We start from the raw sequence: 27,939 nt of genomic DNA on the forward strand, positions 1-27,939 counted from the left end.
GTCACGAGTTCAAATCCTCCTTTTTGGTGTGAAAAGCAGCTGGTTGACATTGGGCCAGTTCCTCTCTCACACAGTGCAAGGAAAAAACTGCTAGTAAACCACTTCCAACGTTTTTCCCCAAGGAAACTGCAGGGAGGGAGGGAGGGAACGAGGGAGGGGAAGGGAGAGGAGAGGAGAGGGAAAGAGAGAGAGAGAGAGAGGGAGGGAGGGAGGAAGGAAGGAAGGAAGGAAGGAAGAAAAAAGGGAAGGAAGGAAGGAAGGAAGGAAGGAAGGAAGGAAGGAAGGAAGGAAGGAAGGAAAGAAAGAAAGAAAGAAAGAAAGAAAGAAAGAAAGAAAGAAAGAAAGAAAGAAAAAAGAAGAAGGGAAGGGAAGGGAAGGGAAGAAAGAAAGAAGAAAGAAAGAAAGAAAGAAAGAAAGAAAGAAAGAAAGAAAGAAAGAAAGAAAGAAAGACCCAACACCAGAAAGAGGTTGTGTGAATTATGTGAACACAGAGAAGGAAGGAAGGAAGGAAGGAAGGAAGGAAGGAAGGAAGGAAGGAAGGAAGGAAGGAAGGAAGGAAGGAAGGAAGGAGCAAACAAGCAAGACCCAACACCAGAAAACTATTACGCGGGTTGTGTGAACAGGATCACTAAGCACCATCATCCAAGTCTCATTTCCCAGAAGGCTTTGCAGTTGGGGTTGACCTGAAAAGGGAGGCACTGGGGTGCCACTTGGGGTCCCTCCCTCCCAACGGCTGTGGATCGGTTCAAAACTGGAGCTGGCGCCAGATTTCGCCTGGCCCAGGGCTACGGAGGCTAGGTTATCTGATTAGCAAAGAAAGCCTGGCTAGTTTAAAAGGAAGAAGAACATCCATCTGTATCCCTTGCTGATAACCTCAAGCCTCTTTCCAGCCACCTGTGTTGGCCTCGGATCCCACTTTCATCCAGGACAGGGTTCAGGCCACGGGTGAGGCCGCCAACAGGGCAACTAACCGGCTGGCCAAAAAGTCAGGACTGCCCCCCCCACCCCACAGAATAAAAAGGAAGCCAGCAACTGGGGTCACGGAAGGCCTCGGCAACCCGCCTCCTCGCTGTCTCCATGGCAACGGTCGCTCAGGAACACCAAAACTGTAGCATCTCCCCCAGATGTGTGCGTGTGTGTGTGGGGGGGCTTGAGTGGTCCCTCCTCAAAGGAAAGAGACTTTAGCTCTGCCCAGCTTCGTTGAGCCCCCCAAGCCGAGCCCGCCAGCCACCAGTTCATGGCTCCCTTGTCGCGATCCCAAAGAGGCCACACAAGGGGCAGGAAGCAAGTTGCGAGTCTCTTCCCCACCGGCATTGTTGCAAATTGCAGGGAACCCCAGTCTTTCTGAACTGCTGCAGTTCACAAACTACGATTTATGGCTTGGCACCTTCCGCAAGCCGTTCTATCCCCTCTAACCAATAAGCCATGATTCAGCCAACTATGAGTTTAGTTGGATGCATCCTGGGTTAGTGTTTCTCGATCTCAGGAAACGTGCGGACGTCAACTCCCAGAACTCCCCAACCACAGCTTTCAAGTTCTGTGGACTTCAACTCCCAGAATTCCCCGGGCTGGGTGGAGACTTCTAGGAGTTGAAGTCCACTCTTCTTCAAGTTGGCAAGGTGGAAAAACCCGGCCTAGGTATTATAATTTCATTTAAACTCGGCTCCCCCTTGTCGCCAGAGAGGGTGGGCTTATCTATCTTGTACTTTTGCTTTCAGTTCCTAGCCGGTTAGGCAGAAATTCAACAGGTGAAGCTCTTCTAGAGGAAAGAATGCAAATAATCCGGCCACAGGCTCGACCTTACGCATGAGCCCAGCGGCTCACAATTTTGACAACTTGTCAGTTGTCGCAGAATTCCGCAGCCAGCTATGCGTCGTGGGAACTTGCCACCATCCCGAGTCTCCGTCCCTGTCCCCGTTTCATTCCCAGGGTTCCACGACAAAGACCGGATTCACACGACCCTCTTCAATCCGCCGGCTCAAGGCTTGGCTTTCCGGCTTCACCCAGCCCACCGCACCGTCCGCTAAGCGCACCCCGAGGACCCCCCCTCCCCCTCCTCGCGCTTGGCAGGTCGTGGGAAGCGAGCTCCTCGCTGCACCTTCCTCGCCTGACACGGGAACCCGCTCACTTTCGGTGCCCGGGACGGGGTGTGCGTGATACTCGCCGCTTGGCCCTCCCCGCCCGGAGGGGACGCGCGGTCCTCCCGCGAGGAAACCCTGCGGGGCTCCCGGGGGAACCGAAGGGAGGGAGAGGCCATCGCGGGCTTTTGCAAGGCTGCGCCCGCGAGCGCCTGCCCCGACATCTCCTTCCGCGGCGCGGTCCCCTTCTGGCGGGGGGGGGGGGAAGAGCGGGATTGCAAGGCAGTCTCTCTCTCTCTCTCTCTCTCTCTTTCATTCTCTCTCTCTCTCTTTCACTCTCTCATTCTCTCTCTCTCTCTCTCTCTCTCTCTTTCTCTCTCGAGGCGCTTCCCCCCCGCCCGACCCGAACTAGCAGCCTTGCGCGCTCACGGACCGCCGCCGCCTTCCTCCTCCTCCTCCTCCTCCTCCTCCTCCAGCGTCTGCAGGTGCGGAGAAAGGCAGCAACGCCCCGGCGGCCCACGCGTGTCCGCGACCTCCTGCGCGGTCGCCGCAGTGCCCCCCTGGGCAGCGGTGGGGGGGAGGGGAGGGCAGGGGAGGGGGTGCTTGATCCGCGCCCGCGGTGCCCTTGAGCGGCGGCGGGCGGCGAGGCGAGGCGAGGCGAGGCGAGCGGGCGCCCGCGGGCACCCCCTCCCGCGGCGGCGATGGCGAGCCGGGGCCCCGGGTGGCGGCGGCGGCGGCGGCGGCGGCTCTGAGCGGCATCGGCCCGGGCGGCCCGCAGCGTCCCTTCTCGGAGGAGCCCTCGGGTGCGGGCGGACCGTCCAGCCTGGAGCGATGGGAGAGTGGACCATTTTGGAACGGCTGCTGGAGGCTGCGGTGCAACAGCACTCCACCATGATCGGGAGGTGGGTTTCCCCCACCCCCAAGAGGACTAGCGCCTTGGCCCCGCTTCGCCCCGGGGCCCGGAGATGCCCGACGGGTGTGTGTGTGTGTGTGTGCTGGTGGAGAGTGGGAGGGAAGCGCCGGACGCCCCGCTCGGTCCCCCCCCTCCGACGACCGCGGGACTGGCTTGGGTAGGGGGCAGAGAAGAGGGGATGATCCGCAGCCCCCCCCCTTCCCCCCAACTCTGCTGTCGCACCGGGAGAGAGGCCAGCCTCGGCGCCCCGCAGCCCCCGTTCTTCCACCCTCCTGGCTGGTCCCCAGGAAGTTTCCAACCTTGCTCCGAGCAGCGTGATGCGAGGTGCTGGGGTGTTAGACTACAACTCCCATGACTCCCAACCGGGCCACCGGGAGCTGTAGTCCTCCCGCAGAACTGAGACCGTGTATCCAGCTCTTTAAGCCGCCCTCCTTTTCTCTGAAATCCCTCCTTTAGGATTCGGACAACTGCACCCGGACTTGGGGGGTGGGTGGGGGAGGTTGTGGGGAAAGGCAGACTGTCAGGGGTGGGGGGGTGAAGAGAGAAGTCGGAAGCCTGGGGAGATCCAGGTGGGCTGGAGCCAGACCGCTGATATCTGTCAGACAAAAGCTGGGCTGAAAGGAATGTCAAAAAGAGGCTAGTGTTGACTGCTCTGCTTCTCCAGAGAAGTGGTCCATCCATTCCTGTATCTTTTTGAGATGCTGCGGAGATGCTGCTGCTGCTGCTGCATTTGGCCAGAATTACCCGCGGAGCTGCCAGTCTTTCCTCTCTTGTCCCCTTCCTAAACCACAGAGCAAGCCCGTGTTCTCAACCCTGACATCCCGAAGGAGATGCCTTAAGCTTTATCCTTAATTGGCAACTTTTATGTCAGTTTCCAGAAGTGCAGAAAAACATGGGATATATTTTTTTAAAAGACGGGGGAAGACTGGAAATGTATATCCTGTGAGATGGATGGATGGAGAAAAGGAGGGAGAGAGAGATTAGATAGATAGATAGATAGATAGATAGATAGATAGATAGATAGATAGATAGATAGATAGATAGATAGATCATTTGTGTGTGTGTGTGTGTGTGTGTGTGTGTGTGTGTAGAGAGAGATATTTTTTTTTTGCTGGATTGACTAAAGACCCTGTATTGCAAAAGAAAACTTTTAAGTCCTAAATTCATGTGACCGTATTTGCAGTGCCTTCTAGTTGTGAATAGTGTGTCTTTTTGAAGTCTTTTGATTCTGAGTGGTGAATTACAATCTGGAGGATGGAAGGGTTTCCAAAAGGGGGTATTAAGTATTAAAATATTAATTAAATTAGATTAAAATATTAAAAAATGTTTAGGGCTTGCCTTTTCTCCTTCCCTCATCAAAGTGGCAGGCAGTTCCATAGAGAGGAGGAGGAGGAGGAGGAGGAGGAGGAGGAGGAGGAGGAGGAGGAGGAGGAGGAGGAGGAGGAGGAGGCGGCAGCTTCATCTAGGCTCTGTTGTGGGTTGTAAAGGAAGGGGACACAGTGCCAGCCTATATTAAATCCAGAAGAAAGGTTCATAGTTAGTCCCATGTTCTAATAATTACAGAAACAATATTCTCATCTCCATCTTTGTCCGGGATAATTTTCTTTTTGTTCCTATCCCTTCCCGTTTTCTCTGTACAATAAGCAAATTAGAAGTAGGTAATTTCAAAGGATGCAGGATTTAACCTCAGCTGCAACTTTCTCTTTGCCCCACCCCCAATTTAGACCCAGAGATGCTTTGATCCAAACCCATCTGTTACCTTACAAGATCTAGCAGGGGCACACCGACCCTCACACACACAGAGAGAGACGCTCACACAACGTCTGTCTCAGCACCAGCCCACACAATATTTTCTGAAAGCTTGAAATAGAAAGAGGAAAGAAAGAAAGAAAGAAAGAAAGAAAGAAAGAAAAAAAAAGAGGCAGAATCCTGCGTCCCAAGATACTCCCTCAGCTGGTGCCGCTGTCTTCATCGACTCCCATTGATTCACTTTGTGGCTGTGCTCCTCGGCCACCTCCCTCCGATTTATTCCTTTCCTCTTCCTGGAATGATGAGAGGAAAAGAGAGACTCATTGCCCAAACTAGGACAGGCGTTTTCTACTGAGGATGCAGGCTGTAAAACGTAGGAGGTGGAAATGGCTGCGACCACCACAATATCCAAAATTCAAAAGATGTTTGCTAAAGCATTAAAGAAATCCTCAAGCATCACTTTCTAGAAGACCTCCAAGGTTCTGTTCCGTTCTGTTCTTCTGTTCTGTTCTTCTGTTCTGTTCTATTCTATTTTCTATTCTACTCTATTTTATTTTCTATTCTATTCTGTTTTCTATTCTATTCTATTTTGTTCTTCTGTTCTGTTCTGTTCTGTTCTATTTTCTATTCTATTCTATTCTATTCTATTCTATTCTATTCTATTCTATTCTATTCTATTCTATTCTATTCTATTCTATTCTATTCTATTCCATTCCATTCCATTCTATTCCTCCATTCCATTATTCTATTCTATTCTATTCTATTCTATTCTATTCTATTCTATTCTATTCTATTCTATTCCCATTATTCTATTCTATTCTATTCTATTCTATTCTATTCTATTCTATTCTATTCTATTCTATTCTATTCTATTCTATTCTATTCTATTCTATTCTCTACTCTGCTCTACTCTGTTCTTCTATTCTGTTCTGTTCTATTTTCTATTCTACTCTATTTTATTTTCTATTCTATTCTGTTTTCTATTCTATTCTATTTTGTTCTTCTGTTCTGTTCTGTTCTATTTTCTATTCTTTACTCTATTCTATTCTATTCTATTCTATTCTATTCTCTGCTCTACTCTACTCTGTTCTTCTATTCTGTTCTGTTCTATTTTCTGTTCTTTATTCTATTCTACTCTACTCTACTCCACTCCACTCCACTCCACTCCACTCTACTCTGTTCTTCTGTTCTGTTCTAGTGCAGTTGGACTGGGTATGGTTGAAAGTTCCTGTTACCCTGTTTAAATTTATGGTGGAGAGTCTAAAGTGGTTGGGTGCGACTCAGGAGACAACTGGCTTGGTTAGCAATAGAAATTCTGATCCCTGTTGTGGCTGTAAGTCAAGACGATGTATAATGCAAAGCTTTTTTTTTTTTAGAAAAGGGGGGGGCTGTCATGATTTATAAATTATGTACAAATGATTTGCCCTCCCCCAGCAGGAAAAAAAGTGACATAATGACTTTTGAGTGTGTGATCCACACCTCACATGCCAACCACCTGCAAACTGCCTTCAAATTGTATCCATTCCAGATTTAGAACAATCGGTTGTCCTGAACTGAGAATATATTTTGAAAATTGCAAATTTTGGGTCTGGTGATGAAGGCGCCAGGCTAGAAAGCAGAAGACGGTGAGTTCTAGTCCAACCTTAGGCATGTAAACCAGCTGGGTGACTTTGGGCCAAGCACTAGGAGACAATGAGTTCTAGTCCTGCCTTAGGCATAAAGTCTGGCTGGGTGATTTTGAGCCAATCACTAGGAGACTGGGAGTTGTAGTCTTGCTTTAGCCCAGAAAGTTAGCTGGGTGATTTGGGGCCAATCACTTCTCTCAGCCTAGCCTACCTCATAGGGTTGTTGAGGGGGAAAAGAGGAGGAAGAAGGAGCATTAATGCGTGTTCGCCGCTTTTGAGTTGTTTATAAAAATAATAAAAGACGATACAAGTCAGTAAATAAGTGCCAGAATAACAACTTTTTCACCCCTCATTTCGACATCAGCCCAAAACCTAGCCTGCCTGTCTTGCGAAGACAATGGAGGGAATTGCCGTGACTCTTCCCCTAGGGCACCCTCCCACTAGGATGGACTACAGCTCCCATCCTCCCTAGTCCCACCCGCTCAGGCATACCAGGGGCAGGGTCCCCTCCCGCCCTTTGGGGAGGGGGCTGTTCCTCACCCGCCGCTCTCCCAACCCAGGATCCTGCTGACGGTGGTGGTGATTTTCCGCATCCTGATCGTGGCCATCGTGGGCGAGACGGTGTACGAGGACGAGCAGACCATGTTCATGTGTAACACGCTGCAACCCGGCTGCAACCAGGCCTGCTACGACAAGGCCTTCCCCATCTCCCACATCCGCTACTGGGTCTTCCAGATCATCCTGGTTTGCACGCCCAGCCTCTGCTTCATCACCTACTCCGTCCACCAGTCGGCCAAGCAGCGCGACCGGCGCTACTCCTTCCTCTACCCCTTGCTGGAGAAGGAGGCGCTCTGCGAAGGCAAGAAGGTGAGGAACGTCAACGGCATCCTGGTGCCCAACCCGGACGGCTCCAACAAGGAGCCCGACTGCCTGGAGGTGAAGGAGATCCCCAGCACCCCACTCAGGCCCCCCAAGAGCGCCAAGGTCAAGCGGCAGGAAGGCATCTCGCGCTTCTACATCATCCAGGTGGGTTGGGGCAGGGGAGGGGGCGCCCCCTCAAGTGGAGGGCCTTCCGGCCAGGCAGGATCTGGGCCTCCACCTGGAAGGGCCGGCGCAAGCAAAGGAGCAGGGGCCCGGGGTGGCTTGGAGGTTCAGCAGTGGGGTCTAAGCGGTGGGGGGATCACGGCCAAGGAAAGCAGATGTTCTTGTAATGGTCTGTGCGAAGGTCCTTGGAGGCGGGAGGAGGAAGAACTGCAGGCTGGACAGAGAAGAGACAACTCAGTCCAGAGAAGGGAAGCTTCTCAGAAGGGATTCTTCCTAGTCCAAAGGGGACGGGAGGGGAGGGGAGGAGAGGAGAGGAGAGGGGGAGAAAAGGAAGGGAGGGAGGGAGGAAAGGAGGAAGGAAAAGACAGGATCCACTCAATTCCGTTCAGGTCTGTGCAGCTGCAGAAGAGGAGAGAGCTAGTCTGGTGCAGAGGTTAAGGTGCTGATCTAGAAACTAGGAGACGGTGAGTTCTAGTCCCGCCTTAGGCATGAAAGCCGGCTGGGCGACTTTGGGCCAATCACCAGGCGACGGGGGAGTTCTAGTTCTGCCCTAGGCATGAGAGCTGGGTGGGTGACACTGGGTAAGTCCCTCCCTCTCCGCCCAACCCACATTACAAGGCTGTTGTGGAAAAATAGGAGGAGGGCGGAACATCAGGCACGCTTGTTGGGTTGACTGACTTATAAAGTAATAAAGGCAGGATAGGAGAAATAAATCTCATCCAAAGTAGACAGAAGGCGACGGACTGTAAACCCTGAACGTCTCTCCTGGTCCCAGGTGGTTTTTCGCAACGCCTTGGAGATCGGCTTCCTGGCTGGGCAGTACTTCCTGTACGGGTTCAACGTGCCGGCCATTTTCGAATGCGACCGCTACCCTTGCGTGAAGGAAGTGGAGTGCTACGTGTCGCGGCCCACCGAGAAGACCGTCTTCCTGGTGTTCATGTTCGCCGTCAGCGGCATCTGCGTCGTCCTCAACCTGGCCGAGCTCAACCACCTGGGCTGGCGCAAGATCAAGACGGCCATCCGGGGGGTGCAGGCCAGGCGGAAATCCATCTGCGAGGTGCGGAAGAAGGACTTGTCCTCTCTGGCCCAAGTGCCTACCCTGGGCCGGACTCAGTCCAGCGAGTCCGCTTACGTCTGAGCATGCCGGGCGCTGCGCCAGGCAGGCCCTCGGCCGAGTGGACACCGGCAACGCAAAAAACCACACACCCCAAAAAAAACCTGACTGTTGTACCTCCCAGGTTAACCATGCAATATTCAGCGGGTGCTTTTCGGCCCCTTCCTCCATCGCAGGGGGGGAGGAGGAGGGGGCCTCCAAATCGCTTTAAGGGCCGGTGGGAGATCAGTTGAGAAAGGGGGTCCGTCCCTTTTCCCCCCTCCCACTGGCTTCCGATGAATCTCCTCTCCACACCAACACACACACACACACACAAACAATCATGGTGCAAGCCGTCGTGGTCAGATGCATGCAAACTTGTGCCTACGGACCGGGGTGGGGTGAGGGCTTTTGAACTGGAAGGCAGACAACTCGCTTGCTTGCTTGCTGGCTTGCTGGAGGTAGTTTGTTTATTTACATATTCTTTTTTATTTTATTTTTTGGCAAGAGAATGAAAAAAGGGAGGCAGAAAAAGATATTTCTGCCCCCTTCCCGCCCCCCCCCCCCCCCCATCCCCGGTCTCCAGCTCGGGAACTGCTTTCTCTCAGGCTGCAGCGGTGTAAATATTATGCAGTGTGATGAACAAGGAAATGTCATTTTTATATATATATATATATAGAGAGAGAGAGAGAGAAAAGAAGAAACCAAACCCAGTAAAGAATGCAATAAAAATGAGTGTCTTCTTCTTCTGCTTTCTTCTTTTTTTGGCTGATGATCTAACTCGGGCTTGGAGTGGCGGGAGGGAAGGCTAGGTCGATTGTCAGAACAGAGGAAATGAAATGAAATGGAGGGCTCACAGGGCTGACAAGCGGCAACAAGGCTGTGGAGGGATATCATCTTCCTCCGTACAGGATCAGCCTAATGTCCACTGAAATCTTTACTACTGGTGGGAAGAAATATTTGCAACTCAAGAGTTGAGCTCTGAGGGTCTCTGAGCTTGGTAGTTTTCTTGCAGACGTTTCGTGACCTAGCTAGGTAACATCATCAACATTAGAAGAGAGCGGGATTGGAGGAGGAGGAGGAGGAGGAGGAGGAGGAGGAGGAGGAGGCATCTGTTTCTGAAGGGCAGGCTAGATTGCTGTAAAAGGCCTAAGGCAGAATCTTTGGAACTCACCCGTAATCAATAAAAAATAATCCATCATTATAAACAACATACAAAAAAAAAAACACGGCTAAACCACTTTCTGCATCCCTCAGACAAATCTTAATCGCAAGCCTCCCCATCGGGGCATTTTCCTTTGTGAAACATACGATTTCCTCCTTTACAGCTCATTTTTCCAATTTCAGCCAGGCTGTGTGTAGGGGGAGGGGTGTTTCCCCAGCCCTTTTCTGCTTTCTGCACATGCTCAGAGATGCTTCCTGCCGTTCTCCCTTCTTTGGTCCTCGGATCTTCCTTCATCATTGAAAGATCCACATTCCTCCTTTGAGACTCCTTTTTTTCCCTCTTTTCAATCTCAGCCAGGCTGCCAAGGAAAAGGGGCTATTTCCCCAGGCTTTTTTGGGGGCACTCTGCACATGCTCAGAGGTGTTTCCCGCCATGCTCCTTTCTTCGGTACTCTAATTTTCCTTCCTTCCTAACGGAAATGTCCAGATTCCACCTTGGTGACTCACTTTTGCAATTCCAGCCAGGCTGTGTCCAGGGAGAGGGTATCTCCCCGGCCTTTTTGTGCGCTCTGCACATGCTCAGAGAGGCTTCCAGCCCTTCTTCTCTCCTGGGATGGGTGGGAGGGAGAACAGGGGATTTAGCCAAGCCCATCCGTTTGGCCACCTAATGAGAAGGAAGGACTCACTGGAGAAGAGCCTCATGCTGGGAAAGATCGAGGGCAAGAGAAGAAGGGGACGACAGAGAAGGAGGTGGCTGGATGGAGTCCCTGAAGCAGGAGGCGTGAGCTTAGATGGACTCCAGAAGATGGTAGAGGACAGGAAGGCCTGGAGGAACGTTGTCCATGGGGTCGCGATGGGTCGGACACGACTTCACAACTAACAACAGCAACATCCGTCTGCTTTGTAGAACCGGCAGTGCAGGGCTCAACCTGCCTGACCTGGCAAAGGGAGACAGATTCCCCCTTGCACAGGGGAAGGCCCAGATTTACTGAGTGCTCTGACCCCCCCTCCTTCCTCCCCCCCCAAGTCGCTCTTCCACCCACATCGCCGCATTTCGTGCTTCACCTCCTAAGCTGCTTTGCTGTCCCAACCAGGAAAGCAAAAGATCAGAAGCTCAGCGGAGTAAGCTCAGGCAAAGGGCAGCAGGCTGACAGTGTCCTTTGTGTGTGTGTGTGTGTTTTTGTGTTTTTGCCTGGACATGTTTCCAGGCTGTGCTTGCATTATCTTCCTGCGGGGGCTAATGGGTGCCCCCCTCCAGCCCCCCCCAAGACAGGAACCCTTCAGAGTCACTTTTAAAGAGGCACATGTAGGGCAGACTTGTCTATCAAGAGAAGTGAGTATTTGAGGCTCAGGGTTGACCGGTGGGGTCCTTGGTGCTCTCTGGGCTGGGTGGTTTTCCTGCAGACGTTTCGTGACCCAACTAGGTAACGTGATCAGTGCTGGAAGGGAGGGGGGTTTGTGGAGGAGGAGGAGGAGGAAGAGATATTTCCTCAACCAAGTAGGCAACACATCAGTGCCAAGGTCCAATGCTGGACTTCTAGGACTGAGCAGGGACCTTGTGGGACAGAGTGGGGCGTGGGGTGGGCCAACAGCATCTTCCCAACCGTCTGTCTCCCCCCCCCCCAAGCTGACTCATTTTGCACCGGGAAGGGAGGCTGATCTTATTTATGGACAGAGGTTTTCATTGCAGTTATCGCAGACTTTGCCAACGTGGCACCGTTCCCTCAGTGAGAGGCGGAGGGAAACGCGGGCTTTGGGGCTGCAAGGAGGGGAACGATGCAAAATGCAGAAGACTGCGGTTCTTATTTTTTTTGGGGGGGGGAAACCCCAACCAGCCCAGTTTCTGGACTCATAAATAATCATAATCTTATGACAGGACTTCCAGCGTTGGGGAAGTCACGCCTGAAGCAGCCGGTTCAAGTTGCCGCCTGTTAAAAGGTGGCTGAAGCACAAGAGCCGGATCTGGGAGAAAGTTGGCATCCGACTTTGAGCAGGGCGGCACCTTTTGATGGCCACACGTGCAACACAGGTGGTCCTCGACTTACGGCAGTTCATCTAGTGACCGTTCAACGTTACAAGAGCACTGAAAAAAAGCGACTTGGTGGTTCTCTGGCAGGCGTCTCATGACCCAACTAAGTAACATCATCAGTGCCAGAAAGGAGGGAGGGGGGTTGTGAAGGAGAAGGGAGGAGGAGGAGGACTGTGGGGTCCTTGGCGCTCTCTTGAGCTTGCTGGTTTTCTTGCAGACGTTTCATTACCAAGCTAGGTAACATCCTCAGGGTCAAAATGGTCAAGGACCCCACATTTGGGGTGCTCCCCACACGAAGTTCTGGGTTGCACCTGCCTTGTTGCATCTCCAATTTTGATCTTCTTCTCTTCTACCTCTCTGGAATTCACTCCGGAGGCTTAGGACAGGGCCCCCATCGCCCCTCTCACCGCCCAGCCCCAGCCCCGGTTCAGCAGCCAGGGCAGCAACAACACCTTCGGGACTCTGGTGGGGGGGCTTGCTATTTTTTTACACACACACACACACCGATTAGAGGCGCTTTGGCACATGACAACCAGAGTGTTATCCGGTGTGAATTATGCATAGTTCCTGTGAGAGCTGAACCAGTAACCGACTGGGGTGGCGGGTTGGGGGGAGAAGCAGAGAAAGAGAACAGCCTGGTTGTGGAAGGGTGGCTGGGATAAAACGCTCCCCTTGACACCCACGTCCGTCCGCCAGCCAGATGAAAAGTGAGCGATGGGCAAGAAGGGGGAAGAGATGGCATCGCTACTTGGGAGACAGATGTTCCAGAGACCCGCTACTTGGGAGACAGATGTTCCAGAGACCCGGAGAAGGGATGGTTGCTTGCTTGCTTCCTCCCTCTTTTCCTCCTTCCTTCCCTCCCGAAGTTTCCTCCTCTCCCATCAATTTCTCCAGCCTAAAGCCTCAGCTGCACGACGTAAACCAGGAAAAAGCCACCATTGCTGCAACCATCCCAAGTGAGAAAAAGGGGCCACAAATCCCCATTTTTTTTGAGTGCCCTTGTCACTTGGGTCACTGAACGAACTGTTGCGGAGGACTTACCTGCCTGCGTGTTGTCAGAAAAGCCCATCAGTCCAAGAAAAGGGGAAGCCAACATACCAGTAGCTCCAGGGCAGTAGGTCGGTCTGCGCCTGGGCCAAACGCAGCCACAGAGGCACTCAGAACAGGGAGGGAAGGGAGCTGGGTAGGCCTGGTTTAACGAAGGACATGGGCTGACGGGGTAGCGGTCTTCCAAAATTTGAAGAGGGGCTCAACTTATTTCCCAAAGCCCCTGAAAGCAGGACCAGAAGCAACGAAGGGAAACTCATCCAGGAGAGAAGCAACCTGGAACGAAGGAGAAATTCCGAGACAGATAGAACAATTAACCAGTGGAAAGACTTGCCACCAGAAGTTGTGGGTGCTCCATCCCTGGAAGTTTTTAAGAAGAGACTGGACGGTCACGTAGGGTCTCCTGCTTGGGCAGGGGGCTGGATTAGATGACCTCCACGGTCCCTTCCAAGTCTCTTATTCTGTTAAGTCTTTACTCGTGAGGTTCAAAGGCTTTTTGAAGGAACTGGCGGGAGGCAGGAAGGGTCCCGAGGCAGCTGCGACCCGAACAATGCCGGAGATAAACCAAAACCCTGCCAGCTTCCAATCCCCCGCAGAGATCTAGTTGGCGAGCCATAATTTCCAGCACGCTGGTGGCGCGGAAGGCTCATGCCAGAGCGCTAAAATATGAAGGCAAAGCTATTCCTAGCCCATCACGTCCTGCCCAGGGCAGGAAAACCCGCCAGCTGGGAGCAAAATCAGAGACGATGGGGGCCGGGAGTATAAATCCTGGAGTATTGGAAGCGGGGGATGTTTTAATCCTCGGCTCTGGCCTGCCCGGGGGGGAGGGAAGAATCTACACCCCTTTTAATATCAGAGAGGCCGTTCTGAAGAAGGGAAGCGACGGTGAGACAAAAGGAAGGAGGAAGATTTAGACCTTAACGAGAAAGTAAAGGATCCTGGCTCTTAAAAGCCAAGGCGCCCGGAAGGAACCGCCAGGATGAGCCTCCCATTCGGCAGCGGCAGATTGTCCGCATAGGAATGACCCACATTGCATCAAGTTGAAGATCCCTCTTAATCCAGGGCGTTAATCCAGAGAGGAGACACAACAAGGTACTCTCGCTTTTAGGACAATTGCAGCGTCCCTCTAGCCCCTCCCCCCCAATCACGGCACACCCCGAAAAAGGGGGCGGAAGACCACCAAGCAGGTTTCAAAGCCGCCGTGAAGCTCCCTCCCCTACATGCTGGTGGCCTCCCCCCCCAGGCGCATTATCTAAATGTAATCAAATGGAGGCTAATCTCCCCGATTAAGGCGGGGGCTGAGCCTGCCCAGCTGCACATTTAAAGGTCCAACTGGATCTCTTCGTGCTGAGGGGGGGGGGGGAGAGAGAGACAAGAGGGAGGGAACTCCGTCCTTTTGGTCACCAGCCTCCTCAGAGCCCCCCCCCCTTTCCAACCTGGAGTCCTCCTTAGACTGGGGGCTACAATTCCCATCCTCCCCTAGCCAGGCCCACTGAGGCCCGGGTTAAAGAAAAGGAGAATGGGGGGGTGACCTTCTCGTTGGGGAAAGTGGTGGGAATAACCCAGAGAAGAGGAACAAGAATCAAGCAAGAGACTCGAGGTTGTTTCGTGGAGTTTTAATGAAACACGAGGCCTCCGTGTGCGATCCCGGCCCGCTAATTTTCACGCTTTTATAATCTGCAGAGGGGGGGGGAGAGAAAAGAGGGGTGAGCGAGGTGTGTCATAATTAAAAAGAACAAAAAAAACCAGAAAGAGCTGGAAGCTTGCTTGCATTTCACCACTCTCTCCACCCTCGAAGTGCCGGAGAGAAAGGGGGAAAGAGCTGAGCGTTTCTACCCCATCCAGGCTTGGTGTTATATATATCTATATGGGTTAGGCTGAAACAGGAAATAAGATTTGTCCCATGTTTGGGGCCTAGCAAGGTAATCTAAATACTTAACATTTTACATACATACACACACACACATACAGTAAGGTAAAGGTTCCCCCGCACATGCGTGCTAGTCGTTTCCGACTCTAGGGGCCGGTGCTCATCTCCGTTTCAAAGCCGAAGAGCCAGCGCTTATCCGAGGACGTCTCCGTGGTCATGTGGCCGGCATGACTACACGCCAAAGGCGCACGGAACGCTGATACCTTCCCACCGGAGTGGTCCCTATTTTTCTACTTGCATTTTTACGTTCTTTCGAACTGCTAGGTTGGCAGAAGCTGGGACCAGTAACAGGCGCTCACTCTGTTACGCAGCACTTGGGATTCGACCCGCCAAAGTGCCGACCTTCTGATCGACAAGCTCAGCGTCCTAATGTTTGTTAAGTATTTAGATTACCTTGCTAGGTCCCAAACATGGGACAAATCTTATTTCATGTTTCAGCCTAACCCAAGGCCATCCACAGGCAGTGGTCGCAGTAGTGACAGCTCATATTTGTGTAATTTTTTTTTTTTTGATTGCTAACCAAGAATTAAAGGGAGACTGATATGCATTTCAAACTTATTTGTTCTCATCAGTCAGCCACGCCCTTCTGAGATTCGAACCTGGGCTGATTGCACATTAGGCAATTGTTTTAACCCCTAGGCCACAGGCTCTCTCTCTCACTTTGTTAGCTGAGAAGCAAGGGAGGTATGTGTTAAATGTTTGTTAAGTATTTAGATTACCTTGCTAGGCCCCAAACATGGGACAAATATATATATAATTATCAGGTCATCACTGAATCACCAAGCCTGGATGGGGTAGAAACGCTCGGCTCTTGGGGGGCGTAAGAGAAGGGGCAAACTGCCCCAACTGCATTTCAACCACGTGCCAAGAAATCCTAGCCTCATTTTTGGAGGGGGGGGGGAAGCTTCTCTTGATCTCTTTTCCCCCTGAGATGAAACCTCCCTTTTTAAGACGCCCCAAAGCTGCATATTTTTTTTCTTTTCTTTTCCCAAAAGGCAACTGGCCTTTCTTGGCTCTTCCTGCGGCCGCTTGGAAATCGTTGAGCCCTCCTCCACCCTTCCATCAGAACTGAAGAAGCTTCTTGGATGAGAATCGAAAACGTTTCCAAGGAAAAAGCCGAGCAATCTCAGTTGCCTTTTGAAAAAAAGAAAAGTGAAAAAAAAGCAGCTTTGGGACATCTAAGGAGGCCCGTTTCATCCCACTGGGGAAAGACACGGAGAGAAGCGGACCTGGATGACTTGAGAATCTCCGTAGACATCCCTTCTTAAGATTGAAAACTGGAGGGTCCGGGACCACAACCAGCTTCAGATTTCGGGGTCAGGCCTCCCCCCAAAGAGAGAAACCAAAACGTGGGTTTCTCAACTTCAAACAAGGGGAGGTTTCCCCGGATCAACAGCTTGGAAAGCCAGTGGCACGCGACGGTGGGAGTTGCAAGCCCTCCCAAAAGCACCAGGCCCGGAAGGGCAGCCTTGGAGCACCTCCTGCCCCAGCCTGGACCGGTCAACCGGTCTGGCCAGAGGAGCAGGGAAATCTGCCAGCTCTTCTCCGCCCCAAGGAAGGCCGCTACTTACGCGATCTCTCGGAAAGCTCGCTTTTCAACGTATTTTAGTCGGTATTTCCTTTTGAACCTGGCAGGGAAGAAACCGCATGATTAGAGTCGTGTACAGCTGGGACACATCCTTTCATGGAGGAAGGCAACTAAAGTGGCTTGTTTCCACCCAGAGTTGTGTGAAAAGCCTGCCTCAGCAAACAGGATCCATCTTTAAAAGGTCGCTAGCGCTTAAGCTAAGTGAAGCTTACACCGCGGCTCTCTCTGTCTAAAATCTTTAAAATAATAATAATGATAAGTGGTTCCCTCGACAGCTTAACTGATGCCACGGATCTAACGTGAGAATTAAGTTCCAGGGGCAAAATTCTCCAATCTCGTTAAAATGGTTTGCGGAGGCACTGCTTCACCCAAGCGCTCGGCAACCCTTGACACAAAACCCATAAGCGACGAAGCAGTTGGGAGGGAAAGCTAAGGCTCTGGGGACCGGGTTCCTCCTTCCACCCTACCCCAGTTACTACTCACTTGGCCCGCTCTCGGGGTTCGATAATGTTGCGTTTCTGTAAGCTCTTGAACCGGTCCTTCAGGATGCTGCCTTCTGGCTGAGACGGGGGGAGAAAAGGCAAACATGAATTCAGGATGGTCAACGGCAGGGGTCCTCAACCTCGGCCACTTTTAAGACTTGTGGACTTCCAACTGCCAGAATTCCCCAGCCAGCCATGCTGGCTGGGGAATTCTGGGAGTTGAAGTCCACAAGTCTTAAAAGTGGCCGAGGTTGAGGACCCCTGGCTCAACAGGAGAGACACCGACGGGCGAAGGAGCCGCACGAGGGAAGACCCAGCTTGTCTTCTGCTTTCAAGAGATCAGGTACAATTCAGGAAGTCCTTGACGTGCTACTGCCATTGAGCCCCAAAGGCCTGTTGCTAAGCGGGGCGGTTGTTAAGCGGGTTTTGCCCTCTTTCACCAACTTTTTTTCCGCCGCAAGCGAATCACTGCAGCCGTTAAATGAGTCACACGGTTGTTAAAAGTCAATCTGGCTTCCCCGGAGGAGTTTGCTTGTTGGAAGGTTGCAAAAAAAGGGGATCACGTGACCCGCCGGGACATTGCGACCGTCATAAATGTGAGTCGGTTGTCAAGCGTCCGGAATGTAAGTCACGGGAGCCTGGCGGATGCGGCGAAGGCCGTTACGGGTGAAAAAGAACGGTCCCACGCCACTTTTTTCAGCGCCGTTGTAACTTGCGAACGGTCACTAAAGCGGACGACCTGTATTCCCGTCTCCAGCAGCATCTTTGGCCACAACTGCCCAAACCAGGTGTGGCTTCCTGCCTTTCTGGAAAAGGACACGCACTGGACGCTTTCATGCAATGCCTACAAAGACCGTTTTTGAAAAAAAGAGAGCTGAGAAACTCCGCCCTCGCTCGTCTCCTCACTCAGTCACACCTCCGGGAGAGACTCGGCGGGTGACAAAAGTAAAGCTTTTCGCGCTATCTCGGGTCCTCACGTACATTCAGCCAGGTGGTTCCTGCTGCGTGGGGCAGAAGTGATTTTTCTGGATCTGCCGGGTGGGAGGTTAGGAAGCTGGGAGGGGAGTGGGCAACGGACAGCCCAGGCGCAAGCGGAGGGTCTGGTAGGGGGTCTCTGCTGCTCTCTGAGCTGGGCTGTTTTTTGTGCAGACGTTTCGTTACTCAAACGAGGTAACACCGTCAGGGCTGGTAGAGTGGAGTTTGCGAGGAGGAGGAGGAGGAGGAGGACTGCGGGGTCCTTGGTGCTTTCTGAGCTTGGTGCTTTTCTTGGAGATGTTTCATGACCCAACTAAGTAACATCATTAATGCTAGAAGGGAGGGGGTTTATGGAGAGGAGGAGGAGGAGGAAGGCTATAGGGACCTTGGTGTTCTCTGAGTTAATGGTCTCCTTGCAGACATTTCATTACCCATCTAGGCAACGTCATCAGTGCTAGAAGGAAGTGGGGCTTGGAGCATGGAGGAGGAGGAGGAGGAGGAGAGGATAATGACTGTGGAGTCCCTGCTGCTCTCTGAGCTGGGCTGTTGTTTATGCAGACGTTTCGTTACTCAAACTAGAGAACACCGTCGGTGCCAGCTAGCACTGAGGGGAGAAGGAAAGGGGAGGCTTCACAAAAGCACCTCCCACTCCCAGAATTAAAAGCTGCAATTCCCCAAGCGGCTAATCTAGCGTTTCCCTCTCCTTGGAATGTCTGGTCCGTGGTTGAAGGGGACCCTCCGTGCTTCTCTTTCGGAGAAAAACCTTTGCGCGCGTAATCAGGCCAGCCCTAGACTCGCTGTATGCGACTCCCTCGTGTGCTGAGACTAGCTCAAGCGTCTCCTTTTGAACCTGTAAGTAGAGGATTTGTAGTTGCTCAGTGAGAACGTTAAGCGTTCGCTGAGTGAGTAAATACCCTCCAGGCTGAAAAGGAAGGAGGGGGTGTCGGAGGGTGCCTCAGTTCCCTGATCCTTACCCACTCGGTAGGACCAGGGGGTCCCCTGGGGTCCTTCACATTCCCAGCAACGGCGGCTGCAAATTCTCCGAGCGCAAGGATGGGTCTCATCATCGGACACCAAAGGGAGGAGGGAACCACGGAGGGCTCCCTCGTTCTCTTCCACCCCTAACAGAACCTCAGAAGCTGCTTTTCCCTTGTCCGTTACTCTCCCTCCATTACTGGGGAGGGACATTCCCCCCCTCCCCCAGTGCCAGGCAGGCTCTACAGGCAGTCCTTCACTCACAACCACAGAGCCCAAAATTTCCGTTGATAAGTGAGACATCTGTTCAGGAAGCTTTGCCCCATCTTACAGCCTTTCTTGCCTCCGTCCTTAAGTGAACCGCTGCGGTTGATAAGCTAGTCGCCCGGTTGTTAAGCGAATCCGGCTCCCCCCCACTGACTCTGCTTGTCAGAAGGTCGCAAGGGGGCACCACGTGACCCCTGGGACACAGCAACGGTCACAAGTACACGCCAGTTGCCAAGCATTGGGATTTTGACCGTGTGACCCTGCCCCGCCCGGGAGGCTGCAAAGGTCGTAAGTGTGAAAAAGGATCACCGGCCACTTTTTTCCCCCAGTGCCGCTGTAACTTTGAACGGTCATTAAATGAACCGTTGTTAAGTCGAGGGCCACCTGTACTACTACTTTTGAATCCCCCCCTCCCCCGAGAGGCTTCTCAGATAAAAGGCAACGTGGTTGTGCTGTTCCTCTTCCCAGCAAGCCACAGACAACCGAACAGAAGCCTTTTGCAAACTGGCACCCATTCACGTGTGTGTGTGTATGTGTCACCATCCCCGTTCAGAGGGGGGGGGAATGGCGGTTCCAACCCCCCCGAGGACACCCGGCTGGAGAGAGGCGGATGGGGAAAGGCCGACGTAATTCAAGCACCGGCTAACAGAGGAGTCGTCCAGAGCCTCCTCCCAAAAGCGGCACCGAATTCACCGGAGGGAGATCGACCAGGGGGAAGGCAGGCGGCCTGAAGCAGAAGGGAAGATGGCAGTGGCAGTCAGGCACACACACGCACGGGCAGACCCCTCTGTCAGGCCGGTTTGCCAAAAAGCCGGAGAAGCGCTCACCCTCAGCGTCCTCAAGGACTCCGCCAGTTCATTGCTCAGCTGCACGTCCACGTCGGGTTCTTCGTACCTGCCGGGAAGAAATGGTGGCCTTGCTGAGAACAGACCAGACCGGCTGGCATGCTTGCTTCCTGCCAGCCCTTTCCCAGCCCAGCCCCTTCCTGCTCTTAGAGGCTGCCCATCTCACCCCAGGGCAACTCCAGGCGGCCTACGATCTTAAGAAGACCACACCGGTACAAAAGCTAAAAGACGTAAACGAAACACTGTGAAACAGTGCAGCCCAATAAAAACGTTAGGGTTTTTTTTTTTTTAATTTTTTTTTTTTATTAAATTTATTATTTAAAAACATTGGACACAGTACCAGCGAGCTGACAAACCTTTTTGTCTACAATGTTTAAATATATATATATATACATGTATATATGTACATCAAAAATACACTTAAATACACTTAGATTACAAATCGGTGAAATACCACAATATTTAAAACAGTGAGCTAGTCTGTAAAACCTAATAGAGACCTTTCTTTTTATCCATCCAAAGATACAATTTGTTCCAAATTCTATAATAGTCTGATTGATCTTTATTCTTTAATTCCAAAGTTAATCTGTCCATTTCAGCGCAATCCCAAATTTTCCTAATAACCTCTTTTTGTCCTGGGATCTCATTCTTTTTCCATTTTTGCGCAAATGATATTCTAGCTGCTGTGATAATATGGATCGTTAAGTATAGCACGTCTTTAGGATATTTCTCTTTCGTGATTCCCAACAAGAAAAGTTCTGGACTAAACTCCAGATCTTGTTTCAATATTTCTTTCAGCCAAACGTTAGGGTTTTTAATGGGTTTTTATACTGTTACTGTTTTTATTTGGGCAATTGTTTAATTCTCTTTTAATTTTTGTATTTTCTATTTATATATGCCCTGTTCACCGCCCTGAGTCCTTCGGGAGAAGGGCGGTATACAAATTTAATAAAATACAAATACAAAAAGATGGAGGGAGTGTCTGCTGTTAATCGATCCGCTGCCTCTACCCTGATGCTCCCCCACTGGAGCCCCCAGCTAGGTCGGGAGGGTGGGGGCCGATCTCGCCCTGAGCGGGAAGATCTTCCAAAGAGCAGGAGGCTCTTCTCCTGGGAACCACCAGCAGGAACGCTGAAGAGTAACAAGAGTTGGAGCAGGAGACCTTAGACCATTTCAGACAGGTGGCTGTCCAGTCTCTTCTTTAAAAACTTCCAGCGTTGGAGCATTCACCGCTTCTGGAGGCAGGCTGTTCCACTGGTAAATTGTCCTCACTGTTAGGAAATTCCTCCTTAATTCCAGGTTGCTTCTCTCCTTGACTAGTTTCCACCCCTTGCTTCTTGTCCTGCCTTCAGGTCTTCTGGAGAATGGCTTGACTCCCTCTTTTTTGGGGCAGTCCCTCAAATACTGGAAGACCGCCATCGTGTCGCCCCTAGTCCTTCTCTCCATTAAAAGCAGACCTACCCAATTCCAGCGACCGTTCTCCCTATGTTTTTGCCTCCAGCCCCCCTCACCATCTTTGCTGCTCCCCCCACTTACTTGAGCCTGCCCAGCCGTTTGGGCTTGATGGCCTCCAATTCCCGCTTGGCTTGGCGTCTCTGCTTCCGCCGTTGCAGCTCGGCCTCCCGCTCTTTCAGCTGAAGCCGGATGGATTTCAGCTGGAAGAGCTCCTGTTTCCTGAGCCGGGCAGCCTTCTCGGAGAGCTCGCGAGCTTTCTGTGCCGGAAAAAGCAGGCGGGAAAGGGAAGGTGAGGCCGGGGCGCGGCCATGGCGCCCGTTTGGGTTTCCCTTTGGGGACTGCAGCAAGGGCCCGGCTGTTCCCACCCCCTGCTGGCGTGCTGGGTGGGTCCCAGTGGGTCCAGCCGCCGTCCTCAGGCTGGCATCTCCCCGGCTTCTGCAGAGCTCACGCAGGGAGCAGATGGCAGCGCGAGGCAAGGCCAGATGGCGGGTGCGCTTGTCAGCCACATCATCAGCAGAGAGGCGAAATAAGCGCCGGTTGGCACGCGGCCCAGAAGGCAGCCCCGAGGGGTGGCATTGTTGCTTCAAGGACAGCGCAGAGAGTTGGGAGAGGGATCCCTGCCGTGCCCGTCACACGGCACAGACACAGGCAGACCCAAAGGAAACAGCGCCGTATTTCTCTTTTCTGCCTACCCCAAAGGAATAGAATCCACTGCCCAGATCGCTCGTTTACAGGAAACACAGCAACCAAAGCCTGAACTATTACAAGGGCCAGACATTTCCTCCCTCCCTCCCTCCTGCAGGCTTTGTCTGCTGTCATGGAAACCTGCTTTTGAGCCACTCGGTTAGACAGAGCTGCTACTTTCGCCGGCAAGCCTGAGTAGGCTGGGAACCAGGGGGAGTGTAGTCTATCCCTTCTGGAAAGCGAGGCTGCGCAAGGTGGAGTTCCTTCCCAGAGTACTCCGCGGGCTAGCCCAACTCACCGACTGCTTGTCGGCTTTTTCCTTCTTGCGCTGCCGTTCCGTTTTCTTCTCTCCGGCCGCCGTTGTTGCGAAGAGAGGGGAGGCCTGGTCGGAGGCTGCCTGCAGGTCTTCTTCCAGGGGCCTGTCCTGCCCTTCCTCGCCCTCTGATTCCTCTTCCATGAGGCCCTCGCATTGCTCCTGGAACACCGACTCCTGTGAAGAGGTCAGAAGGGAAGAGGCTGAAAGGGGAAGAAGCATCGGAGGCGAGGCTGGCCTCTGGGATTCGCTGCTCCCAACAGACTCTCCACTCCCGTCGGACACTCGGTTGTAAAAAGCAGGAATCGGACCCTTTGCAAGGCTGCCCAGGGTTCTAAGGCCAGGGACCGGCAGGCGCATCGCGACGCCCATAGCCGGACTTGCTTTGGCAAAGGGGGAAGGAGAAGCGTCCCGCAGATTCCTTCCGCGCTCTGGGGATTTCCACCTTGGGATGTCTTTTATTTAATTGCATACTTTGCCTTCATTGTTTTTATGTACAACTCAAGTCTCTACAAAACTGAGAGGCAGTTTGGTCCGGCGGTGGAGGCACCGGGCTAGAAATTGGGCATGAAAGCCGGCTGAGTGACTTTAGGCCAATCTCCGGGAGACTGGGAGTTCTAGTCCCGCCTTAGCCGTAAAAGCTGGCTGTCTTTGGGCCAATCACCAGGAGATGGCAAATTCTAGCCCCGCCTTAAGCTTGAAAGCCACCTGGGTCAGACTTTGGGCCAGTCTCTCTCAGCCCGGCCAACCTCACAGGATTATTGTTGTGGGAAAAATAGGTAGAACGAGCGAATTGGGACCCCACCCTTGGGGAAGTCCTTCCTCCAATCATGGTAATGTCCTCTATGAATAGTTCTGTTGCTGTTTCTCCCAAGAAGAATTCAAGACGGATTTCAGCCCTTGTTCGGGACTGGGCCTCCTTGCATTTGGGCCTCAGCACTCACCTGGGTGGGGGCCTCCGCGGCAGTGGGGAAATTCAACTGACGCTGCAGCCTCTCCTCTGCCTTCTGCCTCACCAGCTCAGCTTCAAAGGCCTGGAGGAGCAATGCCTTGGGGGTGGGGGACAGGGAGTGGAGCAAGAGAAGAAGACAAACCCAGTGAGCTCTTTATGCAGACCGTGGCAGACTTCCCACCTGGGATCCCGCATGAAGTCCACCCCGATGGGTCGCTCAGGATTGTCAAGTGCCAGAGGGGAGGGAAATAAACCCGCCTACCTGGTGAGACTGGAAGCTGGGGTTGTAAGATCCACCCGGGGAGATGATCTCCACGGCCGGCAACTCGGATGGGGTCTTCTTCAGCCTGTCTGGACGCTGGAGGAAACATCCCAGGAAGTGAGACTCAGAGCCTGCAGGCCACTTCCCACCTCCGCCACGGAAGAGGCCCGGCGCTTACCTGCACAGGCTGCTTCTTGGTTTGTTCCAGGAAAAAGGCGTCCTGCCCAGCTAGAGCTTTATCAAGAGGGTCTGATGGGAAGAAAACGAGAGCCGGTTCGGTCTAGCGCTTAAGGCACCAGGCTAGAAAGTGGAAGATGATGAGTTCTAGTCCCGCCTTAAGACAGAAAAGCCGCCTGGGTGACCTTGGGCCAATCACCAGGAGACGGTGAGTTCTAGTCCCGCCTTAAGACAGAAAAGCCGCCTGGGTGACCTTGGGCCAATCACCAGGAGACGGTGAGTTCTAGTCCCGCCTTAAGACAGAAAAGCCGCCTGGGTGACCTTGGGCCAATCACCAGGAGACGGTGAGTTCTACTCCCGCCTTAGGCATGAAAGCTGGCTGGGCAACTCTGGGCCATTTCACTCCGACTTCAACAGACTTGAACTTGGCCCATCAACTGAATACACAAAGGCTTACTCGAATCTGCCCAAATGTCGTAGAACTGCCTGGAGGGATCGGTCCCACTGTCTGCTCCGGCTGTCTTGGCTTTAGGAGGGTTTTGTAACCTCTGCTGAAGGAGCCGTTCCTTCCGGGGCACCACCCCCTTTTCTGACAGCTTCTCCCAGAGTCGCTGCTTCCGTTTCAACTTCCGGCCATTGGGGACCTGATATGAAAGGATGCTGAGGAGGAGGAGGAGGAGGAAGACAAGTTTTAGGTCTGAGCCACAGCTTGGATAAATACACTCTGTCCAGGTGTGGTTCAAGTCAAGTTAGAATGGCACAGTTCGCACCCAGCGCTAAGCCATCAATCGCAGGAAACAAACTGAAGTGGCTTCAAGGTGCTGGATAACAATCTTTTCCCTGCACGCCAAAGGGTTCGAATGCTTGTCGCTACATCTTCTGTCTGAAGAAGACGGCCACAGTGGGGCCGTTTCTTCAGATACCATTTCCAGAAGAATCTCCATTTTTGGAAGCAGGGCTATGAGGAGCACCGTAAGTCCTCGACTTACAACAGTTCATTAAGTGATCGAAGTTACAAACTGCACTGAAAAAAGGGGGTTATGACCGTCGCAGCATTCCCCCGCGGACACCGGAACAAAATTCGGACCCTTGGCAACTGGTTCATAGTTATGACGGTCGCAGTGTCCCGGGGTCACGTTGATCCCCTTTTGCGACTGTCTGATGAGCAAAGTCAACGGGGAAATCCAGATTCACTTAACCACCGTCTTACTTACCTAACAACTGCGGTGATTCATTTAACAACTGTGGCAGGAAAGCTCGTAAAATGGGGCAAAACTCAAGTTAGCAACACCTCACTTAGCAAGAAAAAATTTGGGCTCAAGTGTGGTCGTTAAGTTGAGGACTATCTATAACAGGACAGCATTTCAAAGACGACACCAGGCAATCAAAATGGATTCCCTGAAGAGTCAGTTATGCTGGAGAAATTCCGGGATCCGGGCAGCCCACAAGGGAGAGAGGGAAGAATGACGGGGAATCTTCTAACCTAGCAAAAACTCAGAAATGGAATCCGAATATTTTACCAGATGACAAACAAAAGGAACCAGGTGACTGGTTGTTTTCTTCAGTTTGTCACTTTTTCAGCTGCCCTGGATCACACTCAAGTTGCAAGGTGAAGAGGCAAACAAATCCAATTAAAAAAAGACTCCTGTATCTGCCCTATGCTGTCCTTCCCCGAATCAAACATCCTTGGCCCAAAAACGTGACAGACAGAAGACCTGGCTTCCCCACACCCATCTCACAATGAAAGAAGGGGCAGAAAACTCAACTCTTTGGGCGGAGGGACCTTGGAATCCGGCTGTAGGATCAAGTCAATCTTCAGAGGCTTCTCTTTGGCTGGTTTCTCTTTCTGACCTGGAACGAGAAGATAGGCAGGAAATGAACCCAGGAGCATAAATCAACACCAGGGGTGGTAACAGCAAAGGTGAGGACTGGGACTCTTGCAGTGGATCCACCTGATTAGATCTCTTTCCCTTACTGTGCTCTGCCTCCAAAGTCTCTCGTCAAAAACTCCATTTGCCAGTGGCACCGAAGCCGGGCCACAAAGGGAGTGGAAGCCAAGGAAAGCATCGTCATGCTTTCGTTAAGAATATCACGACCGTGGTTAAAAACGTTATTTTGAATTGCTTTAAAATGTTTTGTTGTTTGAATTGCAAGATATTTTTGAACTGTAAGCTGCCCAGAGTCATTGCTTGAGATAGGCGGCTGTGGAAATTGAATAAAAAAAATCCTGCACACCTCCACTTCCAGGGTGCCAGCTAAGGGAAGAAGCAGTAAACACGACTGAGGGGAAGCGATCAGAATGGATCAGTGATGATTTCAAGGAAAGAGATCGCAGGAACACCGTAACCCACCAAAATGACTACTAGTCTTTCCCTCAAGTCTAACTGACTGGTTCCCTCAATTGAGTCCTACGTTCTCGTTTTTTAGGTTTTGTTGGACCTTAAAAAAAAAGAAAAGAAGGGAAGGTTTCCTGCCTGAGCATGGGGTTGGACTAGAAGACCTCCAAGGTCCCTGCCAACTCTTCCAATTGGGTCTTAAACTAGTCACACGGCCGTTAAGTAAATCTGGCTTCCCCCATTGACTCTGCTCGTCAAAGGTGATCCTGGGACATGGCAACCAGCCATAAATATGAACCGGTCATTAAATGAATGGTTGTAAGTCGAGGACAGGGGGCTGGACTAGATGACCTCCAAGGTCCCTGCAAATTATTATTATATAAAACTTTTATTCATAAAACATGAAACTGTCAACTGAACACTCAAACTGACTGGCACTAATGGTTGACACGGGTTGCTGCCAGCATCCTAGGTATCAACCAGGTATCTCCTATTATCATCATCATCATCGTCATCATCACTGCGTTGCAACCTCCCACCTTGCTGTTCGTTGCTGGTATCTACGAAGAAGAGGCTTTCATCTGGCTTTTCCGACACAGGTCCTCTAGGGAGAAAAATATAAACATAAAAAAATATATAAATATATAGTTCATGGTCATTCATCAAGAGCCAATGCATTCCTGGGTTCTCAATAACGGAAGGCAGCCAGTCTCCTTCTCCCCAACTGTAACGCTGGGGGATCTTCTTCGTGAAATGCCCTCAGGACTTTCACAACCACGAACCCCTCCGTTACAAGTAGTCTGCGACTTACAACAGACCCGTTTAGTGACTGTTCAAAAAAAAAAAAGTGACTTAGGGCTGTTTCTCACACACAACCCTCACAGCATCCCCATCAAAATTCAGACGCGTGGCAACTGACTCATATTTATGATGGTCGGGGGTCACGTGACCCCCTTTGGCGGCCTTCTGACAAGCCAGGTCCATGAGGGAAGCCAGGCTCCCTTAACAACCAGGTTACTCATTGAAGCACTGCGGCGATCCGCTTAACCGCCGTGGCAAGAAAGGTCGAAAAGTGGGGCAAAATTCACCCCAAATGTCTCGCTTAGCAACAGGGCTCAACTGCGGCCGTAAGCCCAGGACTGGGGTTAGGCAACCTTGGCTCCTGTATGACTCGTGGACTTCAACTCCCAGAATTCCTCAGCCAGCACGGCTCAGCTTGGAAACCTCTTTCCAGGAATTCTGGGAATTGAAGTCCACGAGTCATAAGCAGGCATATACATAGAATGAAGGCTACTGCTAAGCTTGTAAGCCGCCCTGAGTCTTCGGAGAAGGGCGGGATATAAATGGAATTAAAATAAAATAAATAAAAAATAAAAGAGCCAAGGTGGCCTAACCCTTAGCTACCGGGGCCGCCTGCGCATGCTCAGAAACACCTCCTCGCGGCTGCCTTCCCCTCTGCCGGCTCTCAGGGGTAGACTGCCTCCGAACCCGGAGGCTCTATTTCTCCCCCACGCACCCCACGGGCTCCGGGGGGCTTTTCCAGTGGCCTCCCTCGGCCCCGCCGCGCCTCACCCCAAGTGCCGCAGCTCCGAGGCCCGCTCCTCCAGCCAGTCCCCGAGCTCCCGGCCCAGCTTGGCCTCGGGGCCCCGCCAGCGCTTCCAGCCCTTCTTGCGGTTGCGGGCTCCCCGGCCGCCCACCCGCCGCGAGGGGAGCAGGCTGGGGTCCCGCGAGCCGGCGCTGAAGCCCAGGAAAGAGGCGGAAGAAGCGGCCGCCGCCTCAGGAGCAGCGCCCGGCGCCGCCATCTTGCGCCACGAGAAAGCGAGAGAGGGGATGAGAGAGAACCGGAAGAGCGGGGGAAAGAGCGCCGCCCTCCCGAAGGAGGAAGAGGGAAGCGGGCTTCCGGCGGCGCCATTTGCGTGGAGGGGATGGGCGGTCGGCCCCACATTAAACCACAAG

General features: G+C 52.3%; 2 protein-coding genes across 2 annotated transcripts; one reads left to right on the top strand and one right to left on the bottom strand.

Moving 5' to 3' along the window:
• Window positions 1-2,909: 2,909 nt before the first annotated feature.
• LOC310644161 (gap junction delta-2 protein-like) lies at window positions 2,910-8,547 on the top strand (the record flags this gene model as incomplete). Its single annotated transcript, XM_083368941.1, has 3 exons — window positions 2,910-2,980; window positions 6,926-7,391; window positions 8,185-8,547. 3 exons carry the CDS (start codon window positions 2,910-2,912, stop codon window positions 8,545-8,547), a joined length of 900 nt encoding a protein of 299 aa, XP_083225067.1.
• Window positions 8,548-14,340: 5,793 nt separating this feature from the next.
• NOP53 (NOP53 ribosome biogenesis factor) lies at window positions 14,341-27,799 on the bottom strand. The gene is made up of 13 exons (XM_083369680.1): window positions 27,556-27,799; window positions 26,523-26,587; window positions 25,414-25,498; window positions 24,105-24,307; window positions 23,649-23,719; window positions 23,471-23,566; window positions 23,201-23,305; window positions 22,242-22,433; window positions 21,341-21,516; window positions 19,787-19,853; window positions 16,744-16,820; window positions 16,244-16,300; window positions 14,341-14,419 (listed from the first exon to the last, which is right to left on the bottom strand). The coding sequence occupies exons 1-13, from the start codon at window positions 27,783-27,785 to the stop codon at window positions 14,413-14,415; spliced, it is 1,431 nt and encodes a 476-aa protein (XP_083225806.1). The 5' UTR covers window positions 27,786-27,799; the 3' UTR covers window positions 14,341-14,412.
• Window positions 27,800-27,939: the final 140 nt, after the last annotated feature.

Source organism: Vipera ursinii, assembly GCF_947247035.1.
Source record: "Vipera ursinii genome assembly, chromosome: 9".
Classification (NCBI taxonomy): Eukaryota; Metazoa; Chordata; class Lepidosauria; order Squamata; family Viperidae; genus Vipera; species Vipera ursinii.